Source organism: Lutra lutra, chromosome 6 (genome assembly GCF_902655055.1).
Source record: "Lutra lutra chromosome 6, mLutLut1.2, whole genome shotgun sequence".
Classification (NCBI taxonomy): Eukaryota; Metazoa; Chordata; class Mammalia; order Carnivora; family Mustelidae; genus Lutra; species Lutra lutra.
In genome coordinates, this window is record NC_062283.1 from 148,123,625 (window position 1) to 148,142,318 (window position 18,694).

General features: G+C 38.8%; 1 protein-coding gene across 6 annotated transcripts in view; it reads right to left on the minus strand.

Annotated features, from left to right (window-relative positions):
• The window catches only part of PRKN (parkin RBR E3 ubiquitin protein ligase), a 1,375,032-nt gene that overhangs the window by 1,082,282 nt on the left and 274,056 nt on the right, over positions 1-18,694 (minus strand). For 5 of the 6 annotated variants that reach the window (XR_007128111.1, XM_047733473.1, XM_047733472.1 and 2 more), the window contains exon 2: positions 1,581-1,744. Coding sequence is in view for 5 of the 6 variants with exons in the window: in XM_047733473.1 (XP_047589429.1) it covers positions 1,581-1,744 (164 nt within the window). In the remaining variant the exon portion in view is untranslated. Of the gene's footprint in view, positions 1-676; positions 720-1,580; positions 1,745-18,694 lie in introns of those variants that run through there. The other variant, XM_047733475.1, reaches the window with a different exon arrangement.

An 18,694-nucleotide genomic window follows, 5' to 3' on the forward strand; every position in this document is an offset into this window, starting at 1 on the left:
AGAAGCCCAGAACATTGGAAGAGTGTGTCAAAATAAATGGAATCTAAATCAATATGTACCTTTCACATACATGTTGGTCAAATGAATCATCTGAGCAATTAGTCTAACCTATCAGCTTGAACAGTACAGGTGAGGAGTTTTAGAACCTGAAACTTCAAAACTCCTGGTAACATAAAATATTTTGGTTCAAGGAGCTGTTTTAAAATCATTTATTTGTGAAGGGAACATTCCTGGATTTAGAGGTTGGCAGGTACAGTAAAAAGCTTTTTAGTTGACTGAAATAAAATTTTTAAAAAAGGCAAAACAGTTTTTAGCCCAGGCACTTCCCTTATAAAACAAACTGCCTAAAAGCAAAGCACAGCAGTTTGTTCACAATGAGCCCATGCCTCCAGCCATCAGCAAAGATGCTTTGGAACCAGAGGGGGACAATTTGCATTTCTATAGCTTCCTTTGTATACCCAAATTCCGAAAGCATTTCGTGCAGCCACACTCATTAGGAAACGACACAATGATAGGATGTCAATACCAGAAGGGGTTTCCATGTAGCCAGACCCAGCAGCCCCCCCACCCCCACGGTGCACAACAGCGGGACCCCCCAATGTATAAACAGGAGTGCAGTGAGTTGGTGCTGGTTAAGAAAGGGGAAGCTTGTGTCTGAGGGGTCCCTCCGCATCACCTGTGCCATCCACAGAAGATCCAGTCTTTCCTGCTTTCACAAAGAATGACTTCAGTCCACATTGCACAGGATTTGCCGCCCTCCCCCTAACAAATGACAGGTCTCCTCCTCCAGGTGAGGGCGCTGGGTATCACTCCCTTCACCAGTGCCCCCCTTCTTCCTACCGCAATCAGCCTTGGCAACAAAACACCCAGATGAAAGGCTGAGAGGCTTCGACAGCATCCGGAGCAGCGTGGTGCTAGGAGAGGACAGGTGCTGCTCACAGTCTAACGTTCCAGGGGCCTGTTCTGGGGACAATTTTCCTGAGGCTTAGGAAAATAAGCACGAAGGTAGACTTCTGCTACGTTCTGTCTCCCTCTGCCACTGGCGTGGAAACCGCGATTTGGATGCGGCTGGGAACTCTTGAGGCCTGTTGTGAACTGGCCCTGAGCCCCATCTGTCCTCGAGCCAGCCACCGAGGCAGACTTATGACTATCCTCCAGGGGTCACAATTGGGTTACAAATTCCTCACGGCGCAGGGGCTGAGCAGCCTGATTTGGAACAATTTATTCGAATCCTTCTTCATTAAGATTCAAATGGAGTAAGTAAGGTAGAAATTGAACAGACACAGAAATTGTGCCTTGCTGCTCCTGTAGTCAGTAAACATTTATTCACTAACCCCGGTCTGTGTGTTCTCTCTCTCTCTCCCTCACTCACAGTTGTTCTTCCAATCCTTCCTGCTTGCTGTTTTAATGCATAATTAAGAAGGTCAGAATTAATGAAGCGGTGTGGAGTAAAGTTCAAGGAATCCCCAGGCACTATTTATTCTATTAGATCTCAGGCAGGAATGTCAGCTTGGCACAGTCAGCGGCATAAGCAATGGGGCCGGCTGCGGCCCAGGAACAAACCACCAAGGGAGACTCACCTGCACTGTCAAGTCATTCCGAAGCTCCTTCCCAGCGAAAATCACACGCAACTGGTCAGCTGGAACCCCCTGTCGCTTAGCAACCACCTCCTTGAGCTGGAAGATGCTGGTGTCGGACTCGACCTCCACTGGGAAACCATGGCTGGAGTTGAACCTGACAAACACTGACCAGGACATTGGGAGAGAAGGGGGAAGTGAGTATTACTCAAAGCTCGGACATGGCAGTAGCAACATTTTTGACCCAAGTTACCATTCGCCCGCCCTTCGATGAACAGCATACATTTTCTTCCACTTGTAACATAGAACTGAATGCAATGGAGCAAGGTTTGAAGAAAACTGGAGTTTCGCTGTGGGATTTCCCTTTCTACATCCGTCAGTGACCCTGAAACACAATCGTATGCTCCCTCCGACGCCTGTCCTGGGCCACAAAGGGCTCACGCAGAACACTGGCTAGATGGGAATGGCGAGACTCCAGGGAGTTTATGGAGGAGAATGGGCTCCAGCAGGCTGTGGGAACGAGCACTCCCTCCACGGGGCCCTCTTCATCATAAACGTCAGAGATGTTCGGTTTGCGCTCACGGTGCATCGATGGGAACCACGCAGCTGCATGAAGACCGGCCCGAGCCCTAAACACTGCGTGACCCCATCCAAAGGCCCCACTGGATCTGCAGGTGGTACTTACTCGCCCTTTCTTTTGAAACTACCGACACAGTCTTCCTGATTGGAGCCGCTACCCCCTCGCCACCGACCCTGGGACCTGCCGACCCGGCACGCCTCCTCCATGTGGCTGACTGGCATCGAACTTGTCACTGTCACCCACACAGGTCCTTTCCCGCCCGCACTTTCTGTCACTACTTTCAGTCCATCTTTTCTCAGTTCTTGCGCTAGCCTCCGAACTGGAGTCTTAATACACTCTCTTCGCTTCCAAAACGCCCTGCACCGTCCTGCAGAGCAAGCCTTTGCAACCCAGAGCTCTGCCCTCAAATCTTTTAAAGGGCCACTGTGTCTGCTGGGGAGAGAATCCCAGGCCCCAGTCATCTGACACAAACCTGTATCCCAGTGGCTCCTCCGTCAGTCCGCACATGCGCACTGCCGCACTGAAGGCCCCCCAGAACACCTGCGCATCCATGTCTCCCTTTCCCACACCCTTCTTCACCCCCCGCCTGCTGAAAGCCTGTCCACCACAGGATCCACCTCAGATGCTCCTCCTCCAAGAGGCCTCTCATGATCGGCCCAGGCATGACCCAGCCTGCCTCTTAAGGCCTCAGGGGGGTGAACACAACCATATTACACTATTTGCCACAGTCTCTCCTGGAGGCAGCGGAGCACCGAGTTCCAAGGACACCCTCCGGAGTGGGAAGCACCCCAATGCCAGTCCCCGGAGGTCCCTTCCCAGTGGAGCAGGTGGGGTAAATGTCTTACCCCTATTGCTTTAACTCTCAGTTCCCTAACTGTCACAATAAATAAGCCACAGAGGGTGTTCTGTCATGTGTTAAGCAATATTTATAGTGTTTACAATGATCACATAATTACTTTCAAAAATAATGAATGTTTGTATAAGACTTACATGTTTTGGGTATATATTTCTCCTTCTTTAAAAAGATGATAAACTCCTTAAGGCCAGCCACTATAGCTTATTTTCTGCAGCGTCCCCTTTAAATGTAGCATTATCACTTACTAGTTGTCAATTCAAATAGGAGATGGCCCACCGAGTAATAATTATAATAAAATAGTCACTGCAATGCCAATAATAATCGAACACCCATGATTTGCCAGAAGTAGCACCTCACATATGCTATTTTTAAGCTTTCCAATGATCTGGTAAGGTCAGTATTATTAGCCTTACCTAACAGAAGAGTAAATGGAGTCCTAGAGAATTGTAATCACTTTTCTAAGGACATCAGCTGCTTTGTAATGGAATCACAACTCAAATTCAGTTCAATCAAACTCTAAACTCTTTTCCATTTCTACTATAACAGGCTGCCTAAAATATTCTTCAGAGAAAGTCCACATTCCTTTTCCTTAGGATAAAAAGACAACAACAGCAAAGAGGCTTTCGAACATAATTCAGATATCCCCTATCCAGGTGAGCAGCAGAAACTGGGATTAAAAAATAAAAGCTTCTAAAAGCTTCGATGAAGCTCTAAGACCAAAGAAAAAATAACAATGATTATAAGACACAATAAAATAAAAATGGCACCGAAATGAGAGCAGGTGTCACAGATGACACTACAAGAACAAAAACCTGACATAGTCTACCCGGCACAGAAACATAGTTAGGAAAGGAGTATGCACTGGAAATGACAAAAGTGTTCTAAATCAAGATATTTTTTTAAAATGATGAAAAGAATTACAGAGGAAAAGGGGCTTTTGATAAACTTTTAAGTAGATGTCATATGACACCACTGAAGTAGAGGAGGAGAAATAAATGTGTACTGGAAGCCCTTGCAGTATATTCCCAGAATCCTCAGATCAGAGACCATAAGGCAACCAATTCATCAGATAAGAAACAAGTAAGGGGCAAGAAGGGACAAAAGGTATGGTCCTAGTTCTACACACGATTTTCTAATAGTGTGAACAGATTTGTTTTTAAAGCAAAATGCCATAGAGAGGAACCATGGGAAGAAACAGCTCGGGACTATACAAAAGTCACTAAAACTAAAGGAATAAAAATTCTAGGATGCCCTGAGTAGAAGACTTTTCTCCAGGGATTTCAATTAGGGGGATTCCATCTTAAGGACAAGAATTATAAAAACAAACAAGCCAAATTAAAGTGAAAAAGAATACTAGAGAGTTCTGCACCACAACTCAAATCATTAGTATCTAAAGGCTTTTCTTCATTCAGTTTAAGTAGAAAAATTTAAGTTTTTGAACTTATGTTCAATTTGGTTAAGTCATGTCAATAGTTGAAAAATGAGTGTTTTTGAGCAGCAGTTCAAATATACACTAGGGACAGACAATGGAAAACCCACCAAATGCACAGTAGGTATCAGGCAAACTAAAATACGGTCATGGATAAGAACAAACATTTTCAGGTGACCTGATCATCAATAATCAAGTGCAACTATGTGGGACATGACCGGTGCCTAGTGGCAGTAGTGTATTTTCTGATGGGTATCTATCTTCTTCTGGCACATGGGAGAAAGGTGTCATGTCCTATGGGTCCTGGTCCTGAAACTCCAAGATTCCCAAAAGAGAGGAAAAGAGGAATGCACCCAACTCTTGTCCCTCTACTACCTCTTGAAAAGTCACAGGAAGTAGAGTATCTTTAGAGCCAGGAAAAGAGAAAATGGAATGCTGGTTGTGCCACTTGCTAATTTTAAGACCTAGGACAAATGACCTGGTCACCTTTCTTAGCTCCTTGCCTGCTAAATGGAGATAATGTGCGCAACCTTAGATGCCCCGTTACAAAAGGTTTCCAGTGATTACGGATGCATCAGGAAATTATGGCATTTGGTACACATCTGTACTCTTAGTACAAGGCAGTTTGTACTCCAAAAACAATTCCTTAATTTCAGTCACCTAGAGGAGCTAGTGCTAATTAAAGTAGCATCCATTCTTTATATTGTAACTAAGATAGATTAAATGGGATATGGATAAATGCTAAATAAAGTAGCCTATTTTTCTGGTTTCTGCCCTTCTTCATGATGGACAGAAAATTCCCAGGAACAAAGAGACCCAGATAAAGAATTTAGCTTGTCTCCTTTCCTGAGATTTAATCGTAAATTAAAAGTTTGGGAATGCATTGATTCAATGACACCTATAATAGCATCAGAAATAAATAGTATACCAATTAACACTATCAATAATGTTGACAATGTAAATAATCAATAATAAATACCATAATGCACTGCTAAGAAAAAGATAATGAGACACACCCACACCCATTTTGGTGCCATCCCTAACCAGTGTTCAGAAGATCCAGAGGATAAGAAAGTAACTGAGAAAAAAAGGGGAAGGAGTCATTGTGTGCTGGGTGCTTATGTTTCTCCCAAGGCTATTCTCTTTGCCTGGCCTGACTGGGGTAGAAATGCTTGAGTTACAACCGTAGTAGTTTCCTATCATTCATCATTATTCCTATGATCCATCCAAAGACGATGGCCCTTATAGGATCCGGCCTACCTTGAAAACAGCCATTCTGCTTCCCACACAAAGAGCAGTCATGGAATTAGGTGGGCTGAGCCACTCTCTCCCTTGAGCCCAGAATGGACTGTTACTAATCAGCACAATTTCATCCTCCTTGTTACAGCAATAGGCTCAGGGATGGGCATAAACCAGTCAGTACCTGGCTTTCCCTTAGTAACAGTGATAGATTGCCTGGAGACCTTAGAAGGGGTGATCTAAGGTGGACAAATCAGAAAGCAGTCCAGATTTGTCAAAGACTTGGCTTTAGACGGCACTGAACATCATGTGAGGCTCAGACATTTCTGCTGAGAGAATTAAACAAAAACAGAAGCCAAGACAGATCACTGTCATCCGCATAGAAATAGGCTCAGTGCTTTTGGGGTAAGATAATTCTTCCTCAAGAAAGAATGCCCTGGGGCGCCTGGGTGGCTCAGTGGGTTAAGCACCTGCCTTCGGCTCAAGTCATGATCTCGGGGTCCTGGGATCGAGTCCCGCATCGGGCTCTTTGCTCAGTAGGGAGCCTGCCTCCCTCTCTCCCTCTCCGCCTGCCTCTTTGTCTACTTGTGATCTCTGTCAAATAAAGAAATAAAATCTTTAAAAAAAAAAAAAGAAAGAAAGAAAGAATGCCCTAAGCTCTCTCTACAGGATGTTTAGCTCTGTCTGCAGCCTGGCAGACACCGGGAGCATCCCCTGGCAACTGGGATGACCAGGAAGTACCCCTACATACTGCTAACTACCCCTTGGTGGAGTAGTTTTCTTCTTTACCTATTAAAAAATACCACCAAGACTAGATTCTCCTATTGTACACAGACAAACCCTGTCCTCACTTTCCTCTTCAGGCATTGTCCACTTCTCTACACAGAAAACCTTACTGTGAATTTATTATAGTTCTGCTCTCCACCGACTCACTTCACATCCTTTTGTGAACCCACTCTTGAAGATTACTCTTGGTAAAGCAGTAACCTAATAATAATGCTACAATTATTCTATAATAATTCCATAATACTTCTAATAATAATTCTAATTGTTATTAGAATAATTCTAAGTCTAGAAGTATTAGAGTACTTCTAAATCAATGGTTCCATTTCTATTTTTCTCATATTTGACCATTCAGAGACATTCAGTAGATTTTTGTTCTTATAACACTTCTTTTCTCCAGGCATGTGCCATCACACCATCCTGGTTTCCCCCTACAACACAGGACATGCTTTCTTAGCTTCATCTACTGAGTTCTCTTCCTGTGTTGGACTTACTGATTTTAGAGTGCCCAAGGGTCTACTTAGACTCTCTTCTTTTGTATCTGCGTGTTCTCCCAGGGTTGTATTATCCATCCTGTGTGCAACATAATTCATGTGCAATTCAATATATTTCCACAGGAAACGTTCACTCCATATGATTGTTACTGTATAGTCTTCTTTTAAGATCCAACTCTCCCATAAACTTCTACCTCAACCCATGCCCAGAATGATGTGAGTCCATGGAGTTATCTGCTTCTTAGGACTAATTCCTACATTCCTCATGCTATAGAGCTATATAGTCATGTGGAGTTTAAAACACATGCAGATATAACAAGTATGACAACTATAGCATAAAGAATGAGGGAATGGATATGGACCTATTAGACTGTAAGCCTTCCACACATTTTTGGAGGAAAGTGGTGTAATATTAACAATAAATAGACTGTAAAAAATTAAGAATATACATTATAATTCTTAGAGTAAAAAGTGACGAAAAATGTTGAGTTACAAAGCATATAAAAATTACCAATGGCATTCTAAAAAATAGAATCTCCAGAAAGGGAGGAGAAGAGAAACAGGGAAATAAAAACAGAGGAAAAAAATAGAATGAAATGGAAGAACTAAATTCAACCATATCCATAATTATTGTAAGTTTTAAGGGAATAAACACTCAGCTAAAAGGCAGAGACTCAGAATAGATAGAACAAAGTAGCTCCAAATATATATGGTCTACAAAAGCTCCATTTTCAATATAAAGATACAAATAGTTTGAAAGTGAATGAACAAAAAGCATAATAATTATAAAAAGGCAGGAATGGCAATATTTATATCGCATAGATTCGAAGACAAAATATGCTGTGAACACTTGAGATGGAAAGAAGGCCAAAAATCACACCCTGTGCCCACCTATTCCTTCCTATCTTTGAACTGGGTGAGGTGACATGTACCTCATTTAACCAGTCTTGGAGTGTGCAGGTCTCCCTCTGCTCCCAGACTCCCAGGACAGACAAACGGGAGGGTGAGCCCTTCCTACTCTCCTCACAAGGTAAGAGACCAAGAGGCCGATCCAACAGCAACTGCCAAAGATGTCACCTATGGCCTTGAGACAACGACCATGATTCTTTGACAAAGGAGTACCCACTGGATTTCCTATTTGTCCTTTCTCTCTCTCTTCCCCCTGCCACACAGTTTTCTTCATTGATTAGTTCTACCATTTTCTTCTTTAATTATTTAGCAGAAGTCATAGTATGGGAGGTGGAGAATTAGAGGTAGGAAAAATGCAATTAAGAATCTGTATAACATGAGGTGTGTCTTATGGCTAAGACCATGGTCTGTGGAACCACCTGCCAGGATTCAAAACCTAGGTCTGACCCTATCAGACTGTATAACCAAGTCACACAGTTTTTGAACTTCAGTTTATTCTCTATAAAAGAAGAGATAATAACAGTGCCAGGCTCATAAATTTGTTGTGAGAATTAAATAAATTGATATATGGAATGTAGAAAACTGCCTAGTGTACTGTAAGTTTCAACAATTATTAGTTCTTACCTAAGGCCCAATATATGGCTTAAAATTGTGGTTGCTATGTCAATTGGACAATATTAATATTTTGGGTAACCAAAAAAACCTACCTTTTATTCTCTTTCAATAAGAAAGATTATTCAGATGGAGTTCTACTTCACTATGCTTTGTGGTGCACTGTAATTGATCTAAAGTGACTTTAGGATACAGATAATGATATCATCTGTTTAGACAGAGCTCTCAGTTTTCAAAATGCTTTTACAGACATTATCCCAGTTAATCTTCACAATAGCTCTGAAAGATAATTGGGGCAGCATTTGCTATTCCTACTTTCAAAATGAATAGACAGAAGTATGAGAAGGCAAAATGATTTACCCAAAATTTATAAGGAAAAAAGCAGGAGCTAGAGCTGGTGTCCTCAACCCCTCTCCTTCAGGTCACTGACTTTCACACAGGGCTACATACCACCCTGAGGGCCTAAGAGGATAATCCTTCAACTTCCTATTCTTCCCGTACCTTCCTGAAAACTGACATGTCTAAAAACATGTTAATGGATGAGGCATACTAATAACCTTTTGTCCCACTTTTTCTTCAAAATCAACATAGTCTCACTGTACCAAAGAAATATATATCATGCATCCATCCCAATTTCACTCTGGTACATTACCACAGGGCATCAGAAAAGGAGAACAGGAATTACTGGTGACTGTGAGGCTTCTTTTAAAACCAGGAGAGGTTCACTTCTTAACACAGCAGGGCAAGGGTTGACACCGGAAGCAGGCTATGTGAGGTTATGCAACATGGGTTGTACTGTGTGGTTAGAAATTCAGATACACAGCAGAAGGATAAGAGGAATGATGATGTTCATTTAACTGTCCCAGCTCTTCTATCTCCTCAGTATTGCCAAAAAAGTAATTCCTTCTCAGGGAATGTCTCAGAATAGCAAAGTTAAGATTGTTCTTTGTCACATGGAAGGTGGGAGTGCCTTTATTTCATTTAGGAAATGAATTGCTGTCAAAGTTCCCTTCCTTACATAACCACCCACCCTTCTATCCATCCATCCATCCATCCCTCCATCCATTCATCCACCCATTCAGCCAGCTAGACAGCTGGTTAGACAACCAGACAGCCACACACCCATTGTAGAATAAGAATTCGATTATAACAAGATGGCTGTTTGGGCCCATTTTTGTTCTGACAAATTAATTCTTATTGGCTGACTGATTTGATAAAGCAGGCTAGTTTTACAAAACATGTCAGAAGGCAGGTGTTTTCTATGAACAGAATAACTTATACACAGCTCGTAGGCTTTGATAAAAACATAAAGATAAAAACACTTAATCATACATATTGCATTGGCAAAGTTGAAATGAAGTTAATATTTTAATTTTCCCAACATTTTATAAATTTATCAGATGCAACAAAATCCCTCTAAATGAAACAATGGCAGTTAAATTAATAATGAGTTAAAAAAAATCTTGGTATAATCTATTTCATACTCTTTCCAGAAAGCAAAAAAGTGAAAGACTATATGATTATTTTCCAAGTAAGTATGAAATTGCAAATACTTTGCTTTCAACAAAATTAAAGATGGACTCAGTTGGGTCATAAACTGATAAATCACTGAAATAACTGTATCGAAGGCTTACTAAGTATTTTTCTCATATTATAATTTTGAATGCATTAAAAATGAAGTAATAGTTTTATAATAAAATTCTTTCTATTCCCATATGCTTATTTATTAGAACTATAAAAAGAATGATGCTGAACATACTTCATTCTAGCAATAAGTAAAATTCATCCACAGATACATGAGTTAGAAAAATAACCTAATCCTCCTAATTAAGAGATACGTTTCCAATATAATTTTACACTTCATAATTATTTGTCCGTATCACAATCCAGCAGAAATTGTTAACATCAATGCTTTATGGTACCAGGGAATTGAAAAATACATCTTAAATGTCTTTTTTTTTTTTTTTTTTAGTTTTTATTTTATTCCAGTTAGTTAACATACAGTGTTATACGAGTTTCAGGTGTACAATATGATTCAACATTTCCATACATCAGCTGCTGCTCACAAGGACAAGTGCACTCCGCAAGCCCTATCACTTATCTCCCCCTTCTTTCCACCCTCTTCCCCTCTGGTAACCATCGGTTTGTTCTCCATAGTTAAGAGACTGGGTTGTGGTTTGTCTCTCTCTCTCCCTTTTTTCCCCTCAGTTTTTTAAAACTGTTTCTCAGTTTTATGTTCCTCAGTTTTCTAAATCCTACATCCAAGCCATATGGTATTTGTCTTTCTCAAACTCAATTCACTTAGCATTATACTCACTAGCTACATCCATGTCCATGCAAATGGCAAGATTTCACTCTTTGTTATGGTTGAATAGTATTCCATTATATATACTAAACGCCACATCTTCTTTATCCATTCATCCATCTATGGACATTTGAGCTGCTTCCATATCTTGGCTATTGTAAATAATGTTACTATAAACATAGGGGTACATGTACCTCTTTAAATTAGTGTTTTTGTATTCTTTGGATAAATACCCAGTAGTGAAATCCCTAGATTGCATAGTTCTATTTTTAACTTTTTAGGGAAACTCCATATTGTTGTCCATGGTGGCTGGACCGGTTGACATTCCCACCAACATGCAAGAGGGTGACTCTTTACCCATATACCCTGCAAATACCTGTTGTTTCTTGTGCTATTGATTTAAGCCATTGACAGGTGTAACATTGTAGTTTTGATTTGCATTTCCCTGAGGGTAAGCGATGAGTATCTTTTCATTTGTCTATTAGCCATCTGGATGTCTTCTTTGGAAAAATGTCTGTTCATGTCTTTTGCCCACTTTTAACTGGATTATTTGTTTTCAGGTGTTGAGTTTTGTAAGTTCTTTACACATTGTGGATACTAACCCTTCATTGGACGTATTTGCAAATACCTTCTTTGATTCTCTATATTGCCATTTAGATTTGTTGATTATTCTCCTTTGCTGTGAAGAAGCTGTTTATTTTGATGAACTCCCAATAGTTCACTTTTGCTTTTGTTTCCCTTGCCTTGGCAAACATATCTAGTAAGAAGTTGTATGGCCAGTGTCAAAGAGGTTATTGTCTGTCTTCTCTTCTAGGATTTTTATGGTTTCATGCCTCACAATTAGGTCTTTAACCCATTTTGAATTCATTTTTGTGTATGGTATAAGAAAGTGATCCAGTTTCATTCTTCTGCATGTGGCTGTTTTGTTGTTGTTGTTGTTTTCATTTTCTGAACACCATTTGTTGAAGAGACTGCCTTCTTTCCATTGGATATTCTTTACTGATTTGTTGAATATTAATTGACCATAGGGTCTTGTTTTTTGTTTTTTTTTTTTTTTAATCCATTCTGTCAGTACAATGTCTGTGATTGGAGCATTTAATCCATTTACATTCAAAGTTATTATTAATGAATACATATTTATTGCCATTTTATTACTTGTTTTGTATTTTTTTTTTTTCTGAAGATTTTTCTCGGATCCTTTCTTGCCTTTCTTTCATGGTTTGCTGGTTTTCTTGTGTTTTTTTTTTTTTTTTTTTTTTTTGAGTGATATATTTGGATTTCTTTATTCTTTACTAGTGCATTTTGATTTGTGGTTACCGTTAGCCTTGTACATAACATCTTCTGTATATAGTAATCTATATTAAGTTGATGGTAATTTAAGTTAGAACTCATTCTTTACTCCCCTCCATGTTTAGGTATATGGTGTCATATTTTGCATCCTTTTACTTTGAGTTCTTTGGCTGAGATTTTATAAAAATATTATTTTTTATTGCTTTTGTGTTTCTTTTTTTTTTTAATTTTTTTTATTTTTTCAGCATAACAGTATTCATTATTTTTGCACCACACCCAGTGCTCCATGCAATCTGTGCCCTCTACAATACCCACCACCTGGTGCCCCCAACCTCCCACCCCCCACCCCTTCAAAATTTGCTTTTGTATTTCTTATCTTTATTCTATCTCTTTGGGTCTTTCCTTTCCACTCAATGAGCTTCCTTTACTATTTCTTACAGGACTGGTTTAGTGCTCATGAACTCCTTTAGTTGTTGTTTGTCTGGGAAGCTTTCTATCTCTGCTTTATTCTGAATGATAGCCTTGCTGGACAGAGCATCCTTGGCTGCAGATTCTTCTTACTCAGCATTTTGAACATATCATGCAACTCACTCCCTTTTGGCTTGGAAAATTTCTTCTAAAAAATCCCCTAATAAGTTGTTAGGGTTTCCCTTATATGTAACTGTCTCATTTTGTCTTGACACATTTAAAATGCTTTCTCTATTACTATATTTTGCCATTTTAATTATAATGTGTCTTGGTATGGATCTGCCCTTGTTGATATTGTTGGGGGTCTCAGCTTCCTGGATCTGGCCGTTTCCTACCCCAAAGAAGGGACTTTTTAAGCTATTATTTCTTAAATACATTTTCTGCTCCTTTTTCTAGCATTCCTATAATGTGAATGTTACTACGCCTGGTAGAGTAATTGAGTTCCTTAAATAAGTCCACTCTTGTTTTGCAATTTCTTTTTTCCTCTCTTTTATTTCACTTGATTACTTCCCATTACTCTGTTTTTTAAGTCATTAATCAATTCCTCTGCTTCTTCCAGCCTGCTGTTCATTCCATCAGTATGTTTCTCATTTCATTTATTGAGCTCCTTATCTCCGCTATGTTATTCCTCATCTCTGTGTTAAGGATCTCACTCATACCTTCCACTCTTTTCTCAAGTCCATTGAGTATCTTTATGATCTTTACTTTAAATTCTCTATTAGGCATGTTCCTTATATCTTACATCTCTGGCCATGGGCTTGTCCTGTTCTTTTATTTGGGGCAAATTCCTCTCTCTTCTCATTTTGTTGAAGTATCTGTGCCTGCTTCTGTATTTTAGGAAAGTCAGCTACTTCTCCGGTTCTTGAGTGCAATGGCCCTATGAAGAACTCCAAGGACAGAAGATACAGTGTGGTTAGAGGTTTGGGCTGGTTTTCTCAGGGAGGGAACCAGCCATGCTGGGACTGAGGTAAGCATGACAGAGAAGGGTGGTTCCACAAAGGCATAAGGGAATGGGCTTGGTGTATGCAAGTTGGGTAGTAAGTATTGGCTCTGTGTTGGTTTCTGCCAGTGCCCCTGTATCAATTCTGGGGGGCAGAGAAGAGAAATTGTGCCTGCCAGTTCCTTTATTCCTAGAGGGGGTCTCTCCATGAATGCCAACTCTCTGAGATACACTCCAAGATGAGCAAACAACCTCCCCACTGTGTGCCCCAGGCACTCTTCAGATTGCTGATTCCATGATGTATGTCTGTGGGTTGTTTCCCCTTCCTTCTCTCCAAGAACAGCCCCAATGTCCACCAAGTTCTCCCTGAACCAAGCCCTCTGCCTTTAAAACACCAGAATTTAAGCCCTGCTGGGTGCAAAAATTCATGAAATTCAGCTCTTCTTCTTTGTAATCAAATTGCTATGGAGATTCATTTTTCTTGTGTTCTCTCCTCCGTGTTAGTCTGTCTCTCAGTCTTCTCTGTGACTGCAGCTCCCTCCGCATCACAGCAGTCATAATCCATTTCTCTCCCAAATCACATCTCCAAACTTCCTACCTTCTCCAGTGTGGACTCTTCTCTACCTTTAGTTGTGGAGTTGTTCTTCCAGTCTTCAAGTCGATTTCTGGGACATTTAGGATGATTTGATAGTTGTGTATTGTATTCACGGGATGAGGTAAGCCTAGCGTTCTTCCTACTCTGCTCCCGTCTTCCCCAGTCTCTCTCTTAAATTTCAATTTTTTTGTACATGTCTTTTTTGCAGAAATGTATTTCTGTATTTTTAAAGTCTGTTTTATTTATGGTAGTTATGTTATAGAAAATTACCACAAACACCAAATTCACAAAAACTGAGCCATTTTACTCACAGGAGAAATAAAAGATAGATTCTGTTGAACCTCTGGTCACAACATTTTCATGAACCAATCAATACATAACCTTATTTTATGTGTTCATTTAAAGATATCTCATTTAATAAATATGGATGATCTATTAACACTTAACTCATAACAAACAGCAATCCAAACTCATGCCTGGACAAAGTATCACATGTATCTTCCCCATTAGGCACATCACAGCCTTCTTGTGCTTAGGAATACTAGCCCACACTTCAGCACTACACTTGGTGATCATTTAAAACAATGAAATCACCAACAAAATACTAAAAAATGCAGAAACGTGGCATGAAATAGACCACAATAAGGACATCTGTTTACTGTAAGAGAGTTGAAACAAGAAAGCAGGGAGGCGCCTTGCTCAGCCCTGGCTGGGAAGCTGCCTCTGGAGTGTCTCAATTTTCTCACCAGTATGTGAATGCTTGTGAATGACCAGGAGAGTGCCCCAAGTATTAATTTTGGGCTTAAAAATATATTGTAATGTGTAGATAAATGAAATACAGAATCCATGCCTAAAAAGGACTGACTCTATTACATTAAGATCAAGTACTAGGGGGAAATGAAATAGAAAACAAGTTTGAAAAAATATATATGTTAAATTTCTGACTATAAAAATATGCCTTTTCATGTATTATTAAAATGATAAAAAAGAACAAATTATTATAGTTTTAATATACTACTGGACACATTAAAATGCAATTGTATCATTTAAACCTTATTAACAATATGATACTCCAAGTATTTAAACCTGTAATAAAATTTTTATATCAACTTAAGAACATGCAAGTAAATATATGAATTTTCAAAATAAATATTTTTATGTGATATATGATCAAAATAATTTGAATATTATGAATTCCGACACAAATGAAAGCTAAAATCACAATGAAGCTGATTAATACAAAGAAATCAAAACTACACAAACTACAAAATGAATGTCATCCTATTTAGAGTCGATTGTGAAACTAAACAGACTTTCAGTGTTTCAGACACAGACTCTGGAGATCACACGATCCTAAGGTTCAAGGGTTTGTTTCTCTGTTTGCTTAACTGTAGGTGAAATACTTTCCACATATAATTTTACTTTGTTCTTTTGTATAGAAACAATTTCAAACAATTTTGCATGTCTCAGTTGCCTCAATCAAAAAGAGGTTTACAAAGATATCTAAAAAACAAATGAACAACAACAACAACAACAGAAACAGTTCCTCAGATAGAAGTACCATTTTAGGGAAAAGCTACTATTATAAAAATATGTTCTGAATAAAATGAATTAGCCTTGGCTGGGTTTTTGTTTTGTTTTTTGTTTTTGGGGAGCGCAACTTTCAGTCTTTATCTCTAACTTTTTTCCTATAAATTTTCCATGTGATACTAGAGTAAATTTATTTCACTAGTTTTTAAGTTGCAGAAAACTAATAAAATTAAATTTTTGTATTGAGTAAAGAAATAAAGAAGTAAATGTTCTCCTTGTAATCTAACATCAATTGTTGATTCATGCATTAAAAATATTTAAGCTAAAATGCTCCAAAGCCAGCACCATACTACTGTTGACTTATATACCAGAAACATCTGGAAGAGTGCCTGAAACACAGCAAACACTCACTAAATGACAGCACTAATATTAATACAAGAAACCCACACCCTAATATTTTCTATTGACTTGGCATAAATCAAGTCATTTAATGGTTTAAAAAAATGATCACCTAGTCAATAAAGTGAAATTTTTGTCCCACAGACCTAAACTTACACTATAATTTTGCCCCTAAAACTTAAATACAAAATTCCATTTTCAAATGTATTTGCTAACTTTCCAGTGAAAATTTAAACCAGTGGCATGTACCACTCAACATGTAGAGTGTAGATTCAAATACAGAGGCTTTCAAGCCAGACAAAGGAAATATTTGTTAAAATATCTCTTTTAAGATTTTATTTACTTATTTGACAGAGAGAGAGAAAGAGAACACAAGGAGGCAGAGAGAAAGGGAGAGGCAGAGGGAGTAGTAGGCTCTGTGCTGAGCAAGGAGCCTGATGTGGGGCTCGATCCCAGGACCTTGGAATCATGACCCAAGCCAAAGGCAGACGCCTAACCAACTGACCCTCCCAGGCACCTCTTAAAATCTCTTAACATTTCTAAAGATGCGGGGTTGCTGGTGGGAACATAAAATGGTGCAGCCACTTTGGAAAATAGTTTGGCAGTTCCTCAAACAATTGAACATAAAGTTACCACATGCTCCATTCTACTCCTAGGTATTTACGCAAGAGAAATGTAAACATATGTCCAACCTTTACATGAACGCTCATATCAGCATTACTATTAATAGTCAAAAGGTGGCTTGATAGGTATATGCATGCATGTGATATCTACACACAATGAAATATTTTAGGTAATTAAAAAGGGATGAAGTGGGGCACCTGGGTGGCTCAGTGGGTTAAAGCCTCTGCCTTCGGCTCAGGTCATGATCCCAGGGTCCTGGGATCGAGCCCCACATCGGGCTCTCTGCTCTTCAGGGAGCCTGCTTCCTCCTCTCTCTCTCTCTGCCTGCCTTTCTGCCTGCTTGTGATCTCTATCTGTCAAATAAATAAATAAAATCTTAAAAAAAAAAAAAAGGGATGAAGTACCGATCATACTACAATGTGAATGAAAAAAATGTTACATAAAAGAAGCCAGTTACAAAAGACCACAAATTGCATTATTCCATTCATATTAAATGCTCAGAATAGGCAAATCTATAGACACAGAAAGTATATTAGTGATCAGCTAGGGTGGCAGTGGTTAAGTCATTGGAGAGAAATGTGAGTTACTGCTAAAGGGCAGGGAGTTTCTTTAGGGGGTGATAAAAATCTAAAATTGTGGTGATGGCTACACAAGTGTGTGGATATACTAAAAACCACTGAATTAAATGGGTGAATTTTATACAGTCTGAATACTGTAAGCTGTCTCCCCCAATACCTTTCAAAAAATCTCTATAGCCACTATTTATTAAAGTACTTAGCAAAGACAGTTCCTTAGTACTTCTGAAATAAGCAAATAAATGAATATGTGCTCATTTTATTTTCAATGGCTTTCTTTACTATTTTTATCCATTATAGAAGCCTGGAATTATGGGAAGAAATTTAAGAAATTTGTAAACATCACCTTTTGCATTTTGTTTGTTTTTAGACTGTGGTCAAGTTTTATAGTTAAATCTCCCACAGTTGCTATACCTAGAAGTGCTTTAAGGACCTAGAAGAGTGGTAATGTATGAAAAAAAAAAAAAGGAGACATATATTTCAACATTTAATATAGAAAATCTAATTTGCTCAAATTACTCACACTGTTCTAATTTCCATATGCTCCAAAGTAAGTATGAATAAGATTTAGACCAAATTGCTGGTGACATTAAAATTCATTCATTCATACTTTCAACAAATATTTACTGAATAAGTAACTATGTGCTAGGCACAGTGCTAGAAACTGATGTTGCAAAAATGAATAACACAGCCTAAGGAAGAGATGTTAAAACAGAATTAGGCATTAGAATGTGATATGTTATATTAGGGTTTGTATCGTATGCAGTCTACTGAGTGCTCTGAGAATAGAAGAGGGAGTGGCTAGAGGCTGGAGGTGCTTCCAAATATTTCAGACATAAAGGAAAATTTATGGCAGGTATAGAAAAATAAGGAAGGGATTTCCAGGTAAAGATTTTTTTTTTTTTTTGCAATAAAAAAAGTCACAGTTTAATAATTACTCTTTTAGGAATCTTTTAGGAAAAAAACAAGATGCTTTCATTAGTCACAAGGATGCCACTACTAAAGGATGATATATTTGCAGTGATGAGCACAAAGCAGTACGTATCTCAACTAATTTTGAGAACTCTGGAGGTATTCCTTGGAACTTTTAACAGGATAAGTTGTTTATCACACAAAAGGAAAAAGTAAATAACTCATTTTTCAATATTCAGACAACATGTCAACTAACCAAAAATATACTGGATATCACATATTTCAAAAGAAAAATATCAAAATATCTAAGTTTACATGCTGAATTGTATGATATTCTGAAAGTTGTTTCATGATAATGAAGTGCACACCTGAGGTCAACATTTGGTTTACAAATGTGCACTGCTATCAAAGTACCATCCATTTTTTTCAAAGAAATGGAACAAATAATCCTAAAATTTATATGGAACCAGAAAAGACCTCGAATAGCCAAAGGAATATTGGAAAAGAAAGCCAAAGTTGGTGGCATCACAATTCCGGACTTCAAGCTCTATTACAAAGCTGTCATCATCAAGACAGC